The 19,289-nt window shown below is 37.7% G+C and overlaps 1 protein-coding gene and 1 long non-coding RNA gene across 6 annotated transcripts in view; one reads left to right on the forward strand and one right to left on the reverse strand.

Annotated features, from left to right (window-relative positions):
- The window catches only part of LOC141507643 (uncharacterized), a 35,111-nt gene extending 34,869 nt beyond the window's left edge, over nucleotides 1–242 (forward strand). For both annotated transcript variants that reach the window (XR_012474214.1, XR_012474213.1), the window contains one exon: nucleotides 22–242. This is a non-coding gene — a long non-coding RNA (uncharacterized LOC141507643). The remainder of the gene's footprint in view (nucleotides 1–21) is intronic.
- ANKAR (ankyrin and armadillo repeat containing) overlaps nucleotides 1–19,289 on the reverse strand; it is a 90,826-nt gene that overhangs the window by 64,612 nt on the left and 6,925 nt on the right. For 3 of the 4 annotated variants that reach the window (XM_074215507.1, XM_074215505.1, XM_074215506.1), the window contains 2 exons: nucleotides 11,578–12,015; nucleotides 114–277 (listed from right to left, as the gene is read on the reverse strand). In XM_074215507.1, coding sequence (XP_074071608.1) covers nucleotides 114–277; nucleotides 11,578–12,015 — 602 coding nt within the window. The remainder of the gene's footprint in view (nucleotides 1–113; nucleotides 278–11,577; nucleotides 12,016–19,289) is intronic. The other variant, XM_074215508.1, reaches the window with a different exon arrangement.

Raw genomic sequence — 19,289 nt, forward strand, 5'->3', positions numbered from 1 at the left:
TTTTCTATTTCTTTTTCACAGCCACTACTTCTTTCTGCCTGTCTACAGAGAAAACAGAACTAAACAAGTTATGAGCATGGCTACTATATCAGGAAAAGTAAATCTTATTAAACCTGAAAAGCTTCTGAAATTTCCTGAACTGGAGGGGTGCCCATGTCAAATTCAACTCCTCCATGAGCATGAAAATATTGATTCGCTGCGTAATGAAAATGCTGGCACTTAAAATTCGGTCCAGAAATAAATGGTGGCAATTCTCGTTCTGTCTTGACTTTGTCATCTTCAAAAGAAAAACAAGAGTTTTATTTAAAAAGAAAATAGCATGCAAACAAAAAATATTTTTGAAGGGTCAGAATAGGAGGGAAGCAAATTTACCTTCCTATGTGTAAAAGAAACACTAATACTTCTTGTGAGGAATCTGTGGATGTTTGGGTTCCACAAGAAAGTGAATGGAAGATTGTTAGTTTACATTACAAAGACTAGGGTCCGCCTATATTGTTGCCTATGGGCAGGTACTGAGTTAAAAGATTTAGCCTCCATTTGATCAAAAACTGCCCCACCTATTTTTAAGATAACCTCGAGTCTTGACCTTCTCCTTTGTGCATGCTCAAGGAGAGCTAGCTATTCTTCTCATTAGTATAAAGAGCAGGGCAGGGGAAATATATAGGAGCCTATGTATCAATGAGGAGGCAGGAAACTGCATTAAAAAACTGCATAAAAGTTCTTCCATTTCTGGGATTTGTTGCCCTTCTCTCCCAGAATGAGGAAGGTATGTCATTTTTGTTAAGATATCTTAATAAAAACCATTTTAATCACTCTGGACTAAGTATTCACACCATTTATAACAATTTTAATTGAAAAATCATTTCTGGAAGGATTCTGTTGATTTTACTATTTTGTGATCTTTTGAGAGAACTTAGATGTGAATACAGTTTATATGAAGAATCCAACGAGCAGGTTGCTGTGAGGATCAAAATGAAAAAGATTTATACATCATCAGTGTAAATGATGTGCTTGTTTTCAAGACAAAAGTGGCTTGCCCAAGGCCACACAGCTAGGTAATTATTAAGCATCTGAGGTCAGATTTGAACTCAGGTACTCCTGACTCCAGGGCTGGTGCTCTATCTACTGCACCATCTAGCCACTCCTAAAATATCTTTTTTTTTTAAATGGTGATTCAGCTAAAAAAATATTGACAATCAAACAATTAGTAGGAAGAGGGATTCATTATACATCATTATGGGTCACCTAGCTACAATGTGTCCAAATACTCTCTTTGTTCCCAAATATTTCCTAGCACGGGCCTATCCAGGTCTGTTCCACATTCCTCCTTAGTTTGAAATTCTGGTGAAGGAATTAGCCAAATAAGTATTTTGTCTCCACAAAACTACAGGACAAGTAAACATTGCTCAGAGATGTCTCACTCTCTCTACATCCAAGTAGGAATTAGCACACTAATGTACTCACCATAAAAGTTTTTTTCTCTCCATTACTTCCTTTATCCATTCAAGTCATTAACTTTTTTTAATTAAAGATTTTGAGTTTTACAATTTTTTCCCAATCTTACTCCCCCCCCCACAAAAAGCAATCTGTCAGTCTTCACTTTGTTTCCTTGTTGTACTTTGATCCAAACTGAGTGTGATGAGATAAAAATCTTATCCTTAAGGAAGAAACAAAAAGTATACTAGATAACAAGATCAGACAATAAGATATTTGGTTTTTTTTCCTAACTTAAAGGGAATAGTCCTTGAACTTTGTTCAAACTCCACAGCTCTTTATGTGGATACAGGTGGTATTCTCCATTGCAGACAGCCCCAAATTGTCCCTGATTGTTGCACTGATGGAATTTGTGAGTCCATCAAGGTTGATCATCGCCCCCATGTTGTTGTTAGGGTGTACAGTGTTTTTCTGGTTCTTCTCATCTCACTCAGCATCAGTTCATGCAAATCCCTCCAGGCTTCCCTGAATTCCAGTCCCTCCTGGTTTCTAATAGAACAATAGTGTTCCATGACATATACATACCAGTTTGCTGAGCCATTCCCCAGTTGAAGGACATTTACTTGATTTCCAATTCTTTGCCACCACAAATAGGGGTGCTATGAATATTTTTGTACAAGTGATGTTTTTACCCTTTTTCATCATCTCTTCAGGGTATAGACCCAGTAGTGGTATTGCTGGATCAAAGGGTATGCTCATTTTTGTTGCCCTTTGGACATGGTTCCAAATTTCTCTCCAGAAAGGTTGGATGAGTTCACACCTCCACCAACAGTGTAATAGTGTCCCAGATTTCTCACAACCCTTCCAACAATGATCATTATCCTTCCTGGTCATACTGGCCAATCTGAGAGGTGTGAGGTGGTACCTCAGAGAAGCTTTAATTTGCATTTCTCTAATAATGATTTAGAGCAATTTTTCATATGACTACGGATTGCTTTGATCTCATCTGTAAATTTCCTTTGCATATGCTTTGAACATTTGTCAATTGGGGAATTTTTTTTTAAATATGACACAGCTCTATATAGTTTAGAAAACAAGTCCTTTGTCAGAATCATTGAAAACAAGTCCTTTGTCAGAATCATTAGTTGTAACCATTGTTTCCCAATTTACTACATTTCTTTTGATCTTGGTTACAGTGGTTTTATCTGTGCAAAAGCTTTTTAATTTAATGTAATGGAAATCATCTAGTTTGTTTTTGGTGATGTTCTCCATCTCTTCCTTAGTCATAAACTGCTCCCCTTTCCATAGATCTGACAGGTAAACCACTCCTTGATCTTCTAATTTGCTTATAGTGTTGTTTTTTTATGTCTAAATCTTGTAACCATTTGGATCTTATCTTGGTAATGGGTGTGAGGTGTTGGTTTAATCTAAGTTTCTTCCATACTAACTTCCAATTTTCCCAGCAGTTTTTATCAAAGATAGAGTTTTTATCCCAATAGTTGGACTCTTTGGGTTTATCAAACAGCAGATTACTATAATCATTTCCTGCTATTGTACCTAGTCTATTCCACTGGTCCACTACTCTATTTCTTAGCCAGTACCAAACAGTTTTGATGACTGATGCTTTATAATTTTAGATCAGGTAGCGCTAAGCCCCCTTCTTTTGCACTTTTTTTTCATTAAATTCCTCAAAATTCTTGATCAAGTCATTAACTTCTAATAATCCTTCTTGCAATAACTCCTATATTTCACCTCCTAACTCTTCCTACTCTTAAGCTTCAAGTTCATGAAATTTCATGTCAGAACAACTGTACACTTCCAGGTCTTTCTCTATGTCTAATCTATTCTAACTTCATTCCTGTCTGATAACAACCACCAGATTTTCTCAAAGATTTTCTGAAATGTTTAAAGGTTGATCTAAGTTCACATCCCAACTCACACAATAAATGTGTTATCCTGGGCCAGTCAATGAACTTATCAGTCTCAGTAAAATGGAGCTAATAATAAAATCTATCTCCCAGAGTTGTGGGAATCAAATAAGCAAACACATAGATGTCATTTTGTAAATCTTAAAGGTCTATATAAATGCTAGCTATCTGACCATTATTACTTCATTGTGCTGTTTTTTATATTATATAGAACTTTTTTTTTTAAATTTTTGCAAGGCAAATGGGGTTAAGTGGCTTGCCCAAGGCCACACAGCTAGGTAATTATTAAGTGTCTGATTTGAACCCAGGTACTCCTGACTCCAGGGCTGGTGCTTTATCCACTACGCCACCTAGCCGCCCCCTATATAGCACTTTTTAGGTAGTCTTAGATGGTCTTAGATTTTATTTATTTTGAGTTTTACAATTTTTCCCCTAATCTTGCTTCCCTCCCCATCCCCCACAGAAGGCAGTCTGCTAGTCTTTACATTGTTTCCATGGTATACATTGATTAAGATGATCTTCTTAATTCACTATAAGCTTTTGAAGGCAGAGGATGTATATTATAATTAACAAAAAGTTGTTGTTTCACAGTATTTCATTATCTTATTTGAACCTCACTTAACAATCCTGTGGGCTGGGTAGTATTATGCTTTTTAAAAAAATAGATGAAAATAATGCTCAAGGAGGTTAAAGTGATTTATCCATGGCAAGCTAGTAAGTGGGGAGGTCAAACTTGAACCCTGGTCTTCCTGTTTCCATAACCAGTCCTTTTTTCACTATAAAATGTTGCTAACATAAATGTTGCTAACATACTTTCTTTGTATTCTTCAAGTACCCAACATGGTCCCTTGTACATACTCAGTGGTCAAAAAATATTTGTGATTATTGATCAATAAGTATGGTTATATAATGGTAACATTCTTAGATATTTATTAAGTATCTACTGGATGCAAATCCATTATACTTTGCAGTATGGGATATTGTTTTTCATCTTATGTACTCTAAGAGGATCAAAATGGTATTGCTATATCAGGGTCAGTACAGTGTGTACAATATATGGTTGGAAGGTTCTAATACAAGTTGAGCAAAAAAAACCCCATATGAACATTTGTGATGAAAATAGCTCTAAATTAATGAATCTCACATTTCTTTCAAGCTACTGTCATTCTGCTTTGCTTATAGAGCATAGTCCCTTCTTTGATACAAGTATATAATATTGGTCAATCCTGTGCTAGTGTCATCTGCATCTCACAATGGATTCCAAATTTCTTCAGAGAGACCTTGAGAGTATCCTTGTATTTATTTATTTGTTTGTTTTTGCAAGGCAATGGGGTTAAATGACTTGCCCAAGGTCACACAGCTAGATAATTATCCTTGTAACAATTTTTCTGACCTTCATGGGATCACTTGCTTTGTATGAGTTTTCTATAAAGTTAAGACATATAGACAAAATTGTGTTTGGTATTTCAACAATGTGGCATACTCATTGGAGTTGCTCTCTCTGCAGTAGAATTTGAACGCAAGTGAGTTTGATAAAGGACCTCAGTGTCCAGTATTTTATCTTGCCAGGTGATCTTCAGAATTTCTTTAAGACAATTCAAATGGAAGCAGTTCAGTTTCCTAGCATGGGACTGATATACTGTCCAGGCTTCACAGACATACCACAATGAAGTCAGAACATCAGTTTTGTAGATCTTTAGTACCTTTGTCTCCCACACTTTTCTTCAGAGTCTCTCAAAACACTGAGTTAGCTGGCAATGAGTATATAAACCTTGTTATTTATGTGCACACCTCTGGAAAGTGCATTGTCAAGGTAAGTGAACTTTCCCACAGCATTCAGAATTTCTCCATTTGCTGTAACTGATAGTTCCACATACCCTGTGGTGGTGCTGCATGTTGGAAAATCTCTGCTTTTTTATGTCAATCATCAGGTCAAAATTAGTAAAAGCAGTAGAGAATCAATCCATATTCTGTTACATTGAGTGCATAATCATTTGCAATCAAAAGGACATGTACCAATTCTTTTAGTTTTGGCTTATAGCCTTTTAAAATTAAATAATTTACTATCAGTGTGGAAATAGACCTTGTTTTTTTTTTCATTAAAGAATCTGACAGCATTGCTGAAAACATTATGATAAAAAGCATGGGATATCAAGCACATAGCCCTGCTTCACACCATTGGTGACTGAGAAAGCTCAAGACCATTATTTTTTTATCCAGAAACTGTGGGGCAAGTGTGCCATCATGGAACTGGACTACAATATCTGTTAAACTTCTCTGGGAAACCAAATTTTGCCATGATCTCCCACAAACCCTCCAAACTGCCTATGTCAATGGCTTTGGTCATATTAATGAACAATGTTTATCTTCCTCTATAGGTACTTCTCCTAGAGTCAGGGAGCAAAAATCATATTTAATGCTCTTTGAACCTTTCTGAAGCCACAGTGGCTCTGGATGACCATTTTCTAGGTGAAGGATCAGTCCGTTAAGGAAGACTCTGGCCAGAATCTTGTCAGCAAAGACTAAAAGAGAGATCCTAGTGTGATCGTCATAGAACCTATTTCTTTTTCCTTTATAAGTTAAAAAATGGGGGAATCCTTGAACTCCTGGGGGATAATCACCTCTTTTCATATAATCTGGAATGTTTCAATCAGTTTTTCTGAATAGTGGACCCCCAGTCTCATTGATCACTGCTGGAATGGAATCAGTACCATGCACTTTGCCACACAAGAGGAGTCTAACAACACTCAAAACCTCATCTTCCTCTTGGAAGTTTGGCTAGAAAGGCATTGACTTCAACATATGGTCAATGGCTTCAGCATTGGTTGATGATAAATCTGTCAGTCTTCTAAAACGATTTAAGTGTTCATTCAGCCCATTTCTCAAGGGTCATATCCTTGTAGTTTATTAGTATAATGAGTAGTTGAGAAGTACCATGGGTCTTTGGCCCATAAATGTCCTTCAGGACATCAAAGAGCATTTTTTTGTTTTAGCTTTCAGCATAAAACAATTATATCTGCCTTCTTACTGAGCCAAGAATCCTATATCTCTCTAAACTTTGCTTTCACTTTATTTTTGATGGATTTGAATGCTGCCTTCTTAGAGAAAGAATAACCATATTTCCCCATGTATAAGACATTTTTTTTTGAAAAATATGAGGTCTAAAAACTGGGTGTGTCTTATTCAGTGGTTGTAGATTTTTTACTTGCATTTCTCACTTTTTCTGGTTTGATGTCTTTGTGCTCATTGTTTTGCATTTGTTACCGGTATATTAAATTACATTTTGTCACATTCTGTCCAAAAATGGCTCAGAAAAGATTTTCATACAGTGCTGAATTCAAGATCAAAGTGATCCAGTTTGCAAAAGTGAATGGAAATCCTGCTACTCCAACTGAGAAAACAATCTGAGACTGGCTATGGGAAGAAGGAACCCACCCCCGCCCCCCAAAAACAGATATGGCAGAAGAAAGCCATGAGAGACAAGTCAACAAAATGGTCCTGATTTAGAGAGAGAATTAGATATGGATTAAAGAGCAAAGGGCAAGTGGAATTTCTGTGTCCATAAAAGATGGTTCAGCAGGAGGCAAGAAGGAATTGATGAAAAAGAAGTGACCGATTTCAAAGGAGGACAAAATTGGTGTTTCAGGTCCATGAAATAGAATGGACTAAGCATGTGTCCATGCACCAGACCTGCCCAGCGACTGCTGGTGGTCAAATACAGACCAGAGCCCAGGCAGGAGAGCAGTCAGAGCCTCTCCTAAGACAGTGATTCACCATTAAACACAGATGAGAATGAGCTAATGGATGGGAGTTTTAATGGCAATGAGGAGTTGTACGAATTTTATGATGAATAAAACAAGTTCAATAACTTTATGCAACACTTTTTTTTTCAAATTTCAGACCCCCAAATTAAGGTGTGTCTTACACATGGGAAAATATGGGACTCTGCTGTAGAGTTCTATTTAGCAGTTTCTGAATTTCCCCAATCATTTTCATCAAACCAACTTGATATTTATAAGTGTTCTGATCCAGATCAGTAAATGCAATGCTTTATACCAAGTTTCTGAAAGCTTTCACTCTTTTTTTCTGCTCCATTGTTGCCAAAAGTGTCTTGGTTCAACACAGTAACATTGACATCAAATCTTCAGGTAGATATTCTGTCTTGGGGCAGTTGCTTTTTTTTTTTGAAATTTTAGCTTGGAGTCTATGTCTTTGGTCTAGCCAACACATGGTTTTTGTCTCTCACATCCTGTCTCTTTTCCTTACAATAACAGTCTATTAAATGCCAAATGCTTCAAGAATGCACCCACCAAGTCTTATTGCATTTAGGTAAATGGAAAACAAATACTTGTTAGGGTTAGGTTAGATGAAGCTGACAGTTTTTAGGTCAACTTTTCTAGCCTTTTCCTCTCACCAGTCTGACCCTGAAAGGGTGCTCATGGAGGGTGAATGAATGAATGAATTCCACTGCTACGTCCATTCAGGAAGATGACGGCCTTATACCTTGGGCTACCTGTGTACAGATTGGTGACAACAGCTCCTGCCACAGGACAATGAAGTAGATAAAAATGGTAAACTGGTACGGATGGTATCTGTTGACTTGCACAAAAATTGGATTTAAGTGAGACAGAGTTTTGCAAGATTTTTCATCTCCACTGTCTTCTAGAGTCATCAGAGTCTGGTAGCAAAACAACAGTCAAGACAAATGATGCTGACTGGGTGTGTTTCTGTCTGCAGAGGTCTTGTTCACCTCTGCCCATTTTACCAAAGTCTTCACATGCTTCACATACTCCCTAACTCTCCAATGGGTTTAAGGCCTGTTGGTTACCCTCAACCTGATTTATCTCATTTGCGGAGGCAGTTTTACCAGGGTGTGGTAGCTGTGCATGCTTCAACTTCTCAGAGTCACAGGTGGCAAGTGGAAGCCAAAGACTGATGAGCAGCCCTGAACCTGGGAGCCTTCATACCAGAGATTCCTTGAACACCTGTACACCCCCACCATGAAATATAAGAAAAGATAATACAGAATTCCTTCCATAATAGGGATTATTATCTAGTTTTAAAAAAATACCTAAGTACATCAGACATTTAAATAATAAGACAGCTCATGATTAAGGAATATTTGGAAGCTTTCATAGAGGAACTGGAATCTGAGATAGTTCTTTATATAGGTGGAGAATTAGGAAAAAGGAAAAGGATAGTCAGGTGGGGGTGGAGAGCAGTTTGAAAAAAGCAAGGAAGCCAAAATGACTATTGGGTGGGTTTAAGTAGCAATAAGGAGACCTGCTTGGATGACACTGAGACAATAATGGGAAATAAGATTTAAAGATTTGGGAAGGATTATAGGAGATCTGAAACACCAGGCTGATAAACAGGTGTATTAAAAGAGTTGTCCACCTGGGAGAAATTGTCATGAGACCCCCCCCTTCCAATAATGAGTGATTATTTATAAAAGAATGTGCAAGGGGTAGTTAGGTGGTGCAATGGATAGAGTACCAACCCTGGAGTCAGGAGAACCTGAGTTCAAATCTGTTTCAGACACATTATAATTACCTAGCTGTATGACTTACCCGAATTTCATTTATGACTATTATAGACAAATTAGTGATTTAAAATAAGATTATTATTCTCAAAATGATATTTTTCCAATGTAAACTGTTGACCTTAGAACTAAACATTTTATCTTGAAAATATCATCTCATAACCAATAAATTTTGAATACTTTAGTACAGCAATGCTCCACTTCTCCATTCAAATTCAGCCTCAGACATTTGACTCTTACTAGTAAGTCAACCTCATTGCTTGTCAAAAAAAAGAGAATTTGCAATATGAACTGTAAAGTGAATTTTATGAACCTCTTTAAGATCTTTTGTCTTGATATTACTCTTCCCCTTTAGTTTACATTTTATCTGGAAGGCAGCTGGAGACTTGTTTTGAGTGACTGTGGGGTTCTTATGTGGTGATATTAAATTTAATTCATCTGACAACAAAAATTAAAGAATCTTAATTTCAGAAAAAAATCTAGCTACCTCTAAAAAACATACAAGAACCATCTTAACTGATATTTCTTAAGAGAATGGAAGATGGGAATGGGGCATTTTCCCCTAGATAATTATTAAGAAACACTTCCCAGGGGGCAGCTAGGTGGCATAGTGGATAGAGCACTGGCCCTGGAGTCAGGAATACCTGGGTTCAAATCCGGTCTCAGATGCTTAATAATTACCTAGCTGTGTGGCCTTGGGCAAGCCACTTAACCCTGTTTGCCTTGCAAAAAAAAAAAACACTTCCTGATCAATTTTCCTGCAATTTTATGTAGCTGTTTTATTATGTTCTACTATTATGCAGTGGAAATGTGGACTACTACTTGAATGCATCTTTCCATCTTGTCAGGCTAAGAAAACTTCTTATAATCTTTATTTGTATGCCCTTTAAACCACTTTGAAACCACAAAATTTTTTTAAAGCTTTTCTGTATCTATAAGTGTTTGAGGTGGACAATAGTTAGTGATATGTTCTATTCTATATGTTCTATTTCTAATTTTAACTCTTTTTTTAAATTCTTTTTTTAATTCAATTTCTGACTGGGGATGTTCAGGTGGAGTTGGAAAATATCTTGAGAAAAGAGAGAAATGATTAGTCTGTTGAAGAAAGTGAGGAAAAACCCTACCTGGATGGCATGGAGGTTTCCAATTAGACAATAATAGGAAATAGTAATCAAAGGCTTGTAGAATTGCAAAAAGTCTTAAACATCAGCTTGACAAACTGGGATAAATACAGTAAAGAAGAATCAGAGCCAAGAGGCAACAAAATCGTAAGAAACCCCTTTCAATGATCAATAATTATTTACAAAGCAATTCACAATGTAGAATGTGAGATAAAGTTTGTAAAGCCTTCACCCCTGAGTCCTTTTACCATTATACTAATTTTTCTCTGCAGGTAAGTAAGTTTTTTTATCTTGTCAGCAAGGTTATCTCAAAATTTTCTTCTCCCTTATTATTATCTTATTTCAAGTTAACTGAGTGGCAAGGGGGTAGAGCACAGAGCTTGGAGATAGGAAGACCTGAATTCAAAAATCAGCCTCAGAAACTTAACTGTGAGATCCTGGAGCAAGTCATTCAAATTCTCTAGCTCAGTTTCCTCAACTATAACATGAGCAAAATAATGTTACCTACCTCCCAAGGTTGTTTTGAGGATCAAATGAGATAATATTTGTCGAGTGTAGTACAGTGCCTGGCATACCCCTGGCATATTCTAAATATTCATTCCCTTCCATTTCCCCTCTTTTTCCCCTTCTCTTTGCCCATTTACAATGTCAAGCTTCAGGTAGGGATTGAAGTCGAAAAGAGGTGGGAAGCAGACAGTCAAGGTTGGAGAAGACAAAGAAAACACTATAGAGGAAGCCTATTTTTATTTTCTCACTCCAGTCCCTGTCCCAGTGCACGCAATTCTCTGCTAAGGATATATCAATTGCTATAAAAAGCCTGATCACTACTACCCTCTTACAGAATGCTACTCTTTGCACTCAGGGGATCAGAGGTTAGAGTCAGAAGGGGAACCTCATCTAAGAGGGGGAACAGGCACCTTTGCGCAGGCTGCACTATCAGGCTTCTCTTCATGCAGAAGCAACTTCCAGATCAGATACAGATCTAGTGGATAGGAATAATACACATGCAGAAAAAAACTGCACAACAATTCCAGTAAAATCTCTTTAAACTGTTCCCCCCCCCCCCTTTTTTTTGCAAGGCAAACGGGGTTAAGTGGCTTGCCCAAGGCCACACGGCTAAGTAATTATTAAGTGTCTGAGACCATATTTGAACCCAGGTACTCCCGATTCCAGGGCCAGTGCTTTATCGACTATGCCACCTAGCCGCCCCTTTCCCCCCTATTTTTTAAAAATTTGATTTATTTAAGACAATGGGGCTAAGTGACTTACCCAAAGCCACACAACTAGGCAATTATTAAGTACCTGAGGTCACATTTGAACTCAGATCCTCTGGACTCTAGGTCAGGTGCTCTATCCACTGCACTACCTAGCTGCCCCTTCCCAAGCTCTTTAAATAGTGTAAACTTATTTTCTTCCTCTTCTTCCCTCTTACTTCCTGTCTGACTATATCTCAGTATGCTAGCAGTTAAGAGTTATTCTGAGAACCCACTTTTCCTAGATATGTTTTTTTAATTAAAAAAAAAGTTGGCCTTCTGGTGGTAACTATTCTTACCTGAAAATGGTGGAAGCAGAGTACTTAAGTTTGGAACCTTCATCTTCTTTTTTAAGCCAAGCAAGAATGGAATCATAAAGCATATTAACTTTAAATAGGCCATATTTTGCCGCATTTCAGATTTCTTCTCAAGGTGTTTCTCTATCAGTTTTTTTTGAAGAGCTAGTCTTTGCTGTATTCTTTGATAGGTACAAATATCAAGATAGTCATCTGTATACTTTATTACATTAGAAAGCCAATGGGCTGTTTCAAATAAGAACACATTATCATATTGCTGAACTAGTGTGTTGGTAAATGTCAGATTTATCTTTATATTTTCAACATATTTCATGAATATAGATTTTTCTTCAAAGCTATTTGGTTCATAGGTTGGGTCCTCATTCATATTTTCATCATATATTCCATCAAAATCTGGATCCTTTGTAATATCAACAAGACCTTCAAAGTAAAAAGGAAATTTTCAAATGGTGAAACTTCACATTTTGAAAGCAAAATGATTTGAGATGTTTTATACTATTTCCCCCAAATCAATAAACATCTTTTGTAGAGGGTGAAAATGTATCTGTCGATTAATTAAAACTTTAAAATATACTTTCCAGAATACCACTTTATTGAGTTCTCATTTTTTTTTTAAATTTAGGTCTCCTTTGGCACTGAAAGACTCTTAAGATATTAGACCAAAAAGTGTAGATTAAGGCAATTCTAGAATTTGACATCAAAATTGTCTTTAAAAATAGTTGATAGTGTTATATATGCCTTCCAGGAGGCACAGTCATACAATGTGATGTTTGTATTCCTTTGAGAGTCTAGTATTGCTTTGTGGCTTTTTGAGCTGATGTAAATACATGCAGAGCCATAATTAGAAATTTTTTCACCTGGGGCAAAAACATTTGGGGCTGGGGCAGCTTTGGGTGGCTCAGAGGACAAGATGATTGGAGGAGCAGTTTGGCCTTCTCTCTGTGCCTTTTGAAGGAAAGTCTATTGATCATCCAAAGAAGCTCCTTGGGGGGGGGGGGGGGAAGGATAACAGTTATCCCAAAGACTAACATACTGAAGAATTCTGATAAGAAGAGATCAGATATTTAATGGCAAATGTGTTTTCTCTGGGAAATATTAAGTTCAATCCCATCTTTGGGGTGCTTCTGGCAATACAAGGAATCATTTCTTCCATCTCTTTAACTGATACATGGGAATTTGGTCACTGACCTAATAGGCCTGCATAATGGCATATTTTCTTAGTCCAAGGAGAGGCTGGGAACTATATAGCTTGCACACTTCAATGTGACTCACTAGGAATCCAATAGAATGATTCTTTTTGATAAACCCAAACTTGACATCTGTTGTCATCAAAGACAAGATTTGTGGCAGTGAGGTTGCAACTCTACACATCAAAAAATAAACAACTTCTAATATATGCTATCCAGTACACAGTGGTGGATCTTGACAAGAGGATCAGTGAAATACAAAGAAAGCAGACCCCATAACTGCTGAAGGTTGGCAAAGACATTAATGTCTCTTCAGATTTGTGGAACCTTATAACCATACTTTCGTCCTAATGAAAGGTTGAGTAATATAAATTCATAAACAACTATCTCAAAATCCATTAGAAGGCCAGAAACCATCCACTTGGCATGACAACAAAGTCCAAGCCAGATTTGTATCATAATAGGGGAAGAGGAAGTTGGCAACAAGATGCCGCAGTACAATTCAGTATTTAGGGGAATATGGGTTAGGCCTGGGATTTCACTGGTACAGGGCACTTCTTCCTAGATGAGGAGGCATCTCTAGAGGAAGGACTGTGCAAAATGGCTCTTTTATGAAATGAGGTTTCATTCATTCATTACTCCAAGGACACAGTAAGAGAGTTTTTTTTTTTTAAGGGAACTAGTTTACACCACTACAAATCAGTGCCTAAGGAACTCATACCATTAGAACAGTTTGAACCAGATAGCCAACAATAGATTTCTTAGGGTGCAACTCAGAGCAACTCTGTTTACAAAGGGGAGTAAGTGCCCTTTCTTCTGGATGTGTAAATGCTGACTCATTTGAAAGCTAGAAATCTATTTTTTATTCTAAGAAATAAAACTGAAGAAGAGTTTGAGCATCTAACCAGAGTCTTTGAACCAGCTATACAAACACATCATGGCACACTCTGCCAGTGTCAAAGTCTAATCAAAAGGTGAGACATTATGGGAGATATCTTCACATCCCTTCATTCAGATGTGTCCTAAGGCAAAGGAAGTTGGTCAAGAAGGAATTGTCAAAGTTATTCAAGTTGAAACACAGATTCATCGCAATTTCCTTTTGAACCTGAAGACACGGCTCACCTGAACACACCTGAAGAAACAATATCAACAGTTGTTTCCAGTTAGCAGTGTCTTCATAAAACAGTAACTCAGAAACTACACTCTAATAAATGAAATTCCTCAAGTAGTCATTCAAACTTATGGTACTCTTTGGGCCTATATTCATTCCAAAAAATAGCTCATAAGACTCTACCATTTACTTTACAGAAAAGTCAGTCAGAGGACTCTATTCAAAGAAAAGACATTTAATGAAATAGTATGGGAAGACAATAGAAAATTCTCTTTTTCTACTTAAACCAAAGGCACCCTTCTCTCATATAATAATATCATTGGTATGGGCAGCTAGGTGGCGCAGTGGATAAAGCACCGGCCCTGGAGTCAGGAGTGCCTGGGTTCAAATCTGGTCTCAGACACTTAATTATTACCTAGCTGTGTGGCCTTGGGCAAGCCACTTAACCCCATTTGCCTTGCAAGATAAACCTAAAAAAAAAATAATACCATTGGTGGAAGAGTGCTCATATATATAGGGGTTCACACATGAGGGATTTGTATTGGGGGATAGAAGTGGACTACAAATTTATACCTGCTGCACTGCAAGGTAGTTGATCTTTAATGATTGTTATCACCACTGCTCTCACTGGGTCCACCAATGGGTGTGGCATTTCAGCTAGGATTAACTCTGTTACTTCTGATGGTCTGTAGGGACTGCTAGGTTGATATCTCTACTGCTCTGCTAATCTTGTTGAATTGGGACACATTCTTTATTGGAGTCATAGGGTCTTTGTAGGGTATGTTACTCTGATGGTCCCCTAGGCTCAACTTAATGTTGGTCCCTACTGGTCCCTAGGTTCACTCTCTCTGGATAAAATAGCTAGAATCTTCCAGATTTACACTTTTTTTGGTCTTAGTCACCACACCTAGATAACAAAAGTCAGGTAGAATAGCTCCAGATTAGTAGGGTTCTCTATTTACCTAGCCCATAGCCTGATTTTTTTTTTAATTTTATTTATTTAAGGCGATGGAGTTAAGAGTGACTTGCCTATGGTCACACAGCTAGGCAATTATTAAGTGTCTGAGGTTAGATTTGAGCTCAGGTTCTCTTGACTCAAAAGCCAGTGTTGCCCCCTTAGTCTGATTTTATTATGCATACCGGTCTGCAGCAAACCTTCTGTCTGGGGCTTTATTTTGACCAACAAAAACTTTAAGCCTCCTCACATTCTCCCTCCCGCCTCCAGCAATGAATTTTCAATACTGGGAAATTACCTGGGCACATAAATCTTTGAACAGTATAAACAATATAAATTGAGAGAGCAACTAACTCATTCACCCTAGAGTTGCATGGAGCTAACTTTGATGCATGTGAAAAGCATAATACATCATATAATCAATATTTTATATTTAAAAATGGCCCATATTTAAACAAAGGACACAAATCTCAAAGCAGTCAGTGCAAAACACATGGCAGTTGCATTAGATAACCAAATAAATCACATGCAAAAAATCATGCAATTTTGCACCACCACAGTAGAATGTGCAACACATTGCAGAGAAGCATAAAAACCAATGACACAACACAGCAATATATGTCAAACTCATACATTATAAGGAACACATAACATGTATTAATTACATACAGAGCATACATTATCCATCCCATGATACCACTTTTTTCCCATTTCTCTTAAAGTATTATATGAGAAAGTGGTCTAATTCAACTGTCAGGGCACTGTTAAAGTTGTCTAGAGTTGTAGACCTAATCCAGAGGTTATTTATGCCTCTAGGTTCCTTTACTGCAAAGAGACCAAGAGTAGATCTTTCTTTTTCTTCCTTTATGTTTGCTAGAAACTAGAATTGTGCCACAGTGAGTGTCTGCTATTATAACTGACTTTAGGAGGTTGTATAGGACATGTAGGAAAATGAAGACTGAATTTGGGGGGGGGGTCATGTTATTTAATGTCTTTTTTTTTTTTAATTATTTTTCCGGGGTGGCTAGGTGGCGGAGTGGATAAAGCACCAGCCCTGGAGTCAGGAGTACCTGGGTTCAGATCCGGTCTCAGACACTTAATAATTACCTAGCTGTGTGGCCTTGGGCAAGCCACTTAACCCCATTTGCCTTGCAAAAACCTAAAAAATAAAATAAAATTATTTTTCCAGTTTTCAATTTCAAGAGCACTTTCCCCAGGATAATTTTACTATGAAAAATAAAACACTTGAAAGCATCTTCTCTTGAGTCATCTGGCATTCAATTTTTAGCTATACCTCCTAGGAAGAACCACAAAATGAAGGAAGCAATAATTACTCTCTGGTCCCACTATACAGTAGTTGTTTAGGTATGTAAAAACATGCTGTTTGGTTTCCACAGATCATTATCAGAACAATCTAATCACAAAGACAGGGGGTCTAAAAATAACCCTGACCAATCATATAGCTGGTAGAATTCTTGAAGCTCCTCTTGAAGGAGCCCATGCTCAAACCAGCTCAAACTGGATGAGGGTTGTATAATCTGATATTCTTTAAGATGGAATTTAATATTTCTTGAGCAATATATTTCTAATCAGAATTTCATTTCTTAACCTTTAACTAAGTGTTGTAAAATGCAGTTGGCTATGTAAGGTCTGTTTCCATGCTGACTACTACCTGTGTCAATACTATCACAATGTTAGTACCTTGGATCAACAGATAAGGGACATCCCGAATGAACAGAGAGAAAATCCTATTGTTGTTTTTAGACATTTACTCTTCAGCATAAGTGGAATTCTTGTCAATAGGAATTTTCATTAAATATTATAAGATTTGAAAGAATTGTAGTTGTAAAAACCATGTGAAATCTCATTGTTTGACACCTAAAGTTTTACTGCTTTGTCTAAATTGTATAAAAATTCCCCAAAACGTTGGGTCAATGTTGGCATTTGTAAGGATGACATTCACCCATGGGTTTTGGTAAGATCCTAGAGAATTAAACTTCATTTATAAAGCTAACTTTGTTGGTTTGTTTTAGTCAAAGGGAAATAATGGTTAACAGGGTTAAGAAAAGATCACTGACTTTTCACAAGCTTGCATACTTTATAAGCTTCTTGCATATTAACTTACATGCCCTCTGTGACAACTGAGTTTCATTAATATAATATGTTGTATGATGAAGAGGGGGAACATATCAAGGAGTGGTATGGGGTGGGTGTATTAGGTAGATAGATTGTAACCCTGACAGGCAAGAATCAATTCAGATTCTGATGGGAGTAGGAGGGTTGAACTAACAGGATAGAATATTGATCTTGCTTCTATAAAGGTGTTGTAGGTCCAAGGGACTCTCCACCAGCTTCTCACTGGAATTGTAACAAACATTTCCTTCACTCACTTCAGTTTAAGTATTGTTTCTTAGAGGGAGTTGATTAAAAGCCTCACAGAAAAAGTAAATGCTCTGCATGCTTAAAAGATTATTAGCTAAGGAGGGATTTTATGTATGGTGGTTGAATGTTAAAAGTTTTTACCAATTTGAGTTATTAAGTATTCTGTTTTAAGTTGATGGAATTGTATGCTGCAGGGACTTCTTAGGCAGAGTATTTTAGCCCTAGGAGCTTTGCAGTAACAAAAGGGTTATTCTTTGAAGGTCTATTCATTGTTGGCTTTACCAACCTAGAACTAGAAATAATTCAATGTTCCTATTGCAAAAAAGCCTTACAGATCACCAATTCCTACCAATTCTTATTATAGATAACAAAACTAGGGTCCAAGGTTACAGGACTAATCAGTAATAAAGTTCAAATCCAAATTTTATATTTTTATATAATACTGATTCTTTCATGTTTGAAGAAAGTATTATTTAATTTCATTTTCAAAATACACTCTAAGGAGAGGAAATTTCCAGAGAAATATTTTCTATATTCTTTTCCCTCTGAAATGATCTCCCCAACACCTCCCTCCCATTTCATTGTCCAAAATGTCCCCATCTCTTGCTCTCATGTTTAATGCCCCTTTAAATGTAAACCTAAATTACCTCATCTCTGCTCTCTGAGGTACCTGCCCCAACCTAGGGTTCCCTATGTTCTCCTTAGTTGCTTGTCTTCCTGTGAAGCTAGGGGATTCTGGGGGGAGAGTGATCCTCCAAATAACCTCTCATTCCCCTTTGCTAGTCTCTCTCTCTCTCTCTCTTTCTTTTTTTTTTCCCTTTTGCAAGGCAATGGGGTTAAGTGGCTTGCCCAAGGCCACACAGCTAGGTAATTATTAAGTGTCTGAGGTCAGATTTGAACTCAGGTACTCCTGACTCCAGGGCCGGTGCTCTATTCACTGTGCCACCTAGCCGCCCCTAAATGCTTTTTGTTTTGAGCCTCATGACAACCCTGTCAAGTATATATTGTAAGGATTATTTATCCCTATTTTACCAATGAGAAAAGTAACTGGACTGAAGTCATATACATAGTAAATGCCAGAGGTAGGATTTGGACCCCAATTCCTGTATTTTTCTGAATACAAGTCCATCAGTCTATCTGCTAATATTAATTACATCTGTATAGTTATTTAGGAAGTCATCCATCCCATCCACCCACCCCATCCCCAAGCCCCTTACAGGTGGTCCCTAATCTTACAGGTTAGGTAATTTGCCTCAGGGCTGAAGATTTAAAAGACACCAGTCTGCTTTTGAGGAAAGAAAGCTGGGAAGAACCTGAAATGGGTAGGTTGTGGAGCTGTAAGGAGGCAGGGCCTATGCTTGGATAGAAAGAGTAAAGGCTGAGCAGGTGCTTGCTGGGGCTAGGGGAGTGGGGGAGAGCATGATGGAGTCAACCATAGCCAACTATATGCACCTAGGATTCTTCAGGACCTGTGGAGGCCAGTGGAACCCAAGCTAATCATTGGGGGGCCTATAGCCAAGGATAGATCACCAGAGTCAGGTTGAAAGTGGAGTTAGCTATCATGTAAAGAAAATGGGCAAGGTTCTTCAGAAATTCTGGACCCAGGGGCAGCTAGGTGGCGCAGTGAGTAGAGCACCAGCCTTGGAGTCAGGAGTACCTGGGTTCAAATACGACCTCAGACACTTAATAATTACCTGGCTGTGTGGCCTTGGGCAAGCCACTTAACTCCATTGCCTTGAAAAAAAATCTAAAAAAAAATAAATTCTGGACCCTGTGGGGAGTGGGGGGTTGGAGGGGAAAGAAGTTATGGAGGGAGATAGAGGCAGAGACACAGATACTACAACAAAAGGACAGAAACAGAGGTAGTATGGAGTAAGCATTTCAGCTGAGAGATAGCCAGCCCCTCAGGGCTCCCCATCTTCTTATATTTCTTTCCCTTCAAAGTTCTCTTTAGTTGATTAAACTTTCCTAGGGAAAGATGAGGCCACCAAGATGGCATGCTAGGGCTGAAGAGTAGGACTGCATAGCTGCTTGTCCTGTGTTACAAGACATGGACTAC

Source organism: Macrotis lagotis, chromosome 1, assembly GCF_037893015.1.
Source record: "Macrotis lagotis isolate mMagLag1 chromosome 1, bilby.v1.9.chrom.fasta, whole genome shotgun sequence".
In the NCBI taxonomy this organism is placed as follows: Eukaryota; Metazoa; Chordata; class Mammalia; order Peramelemorphia; family Peramelidae; genus Macrotis; species Macrotis lagotis.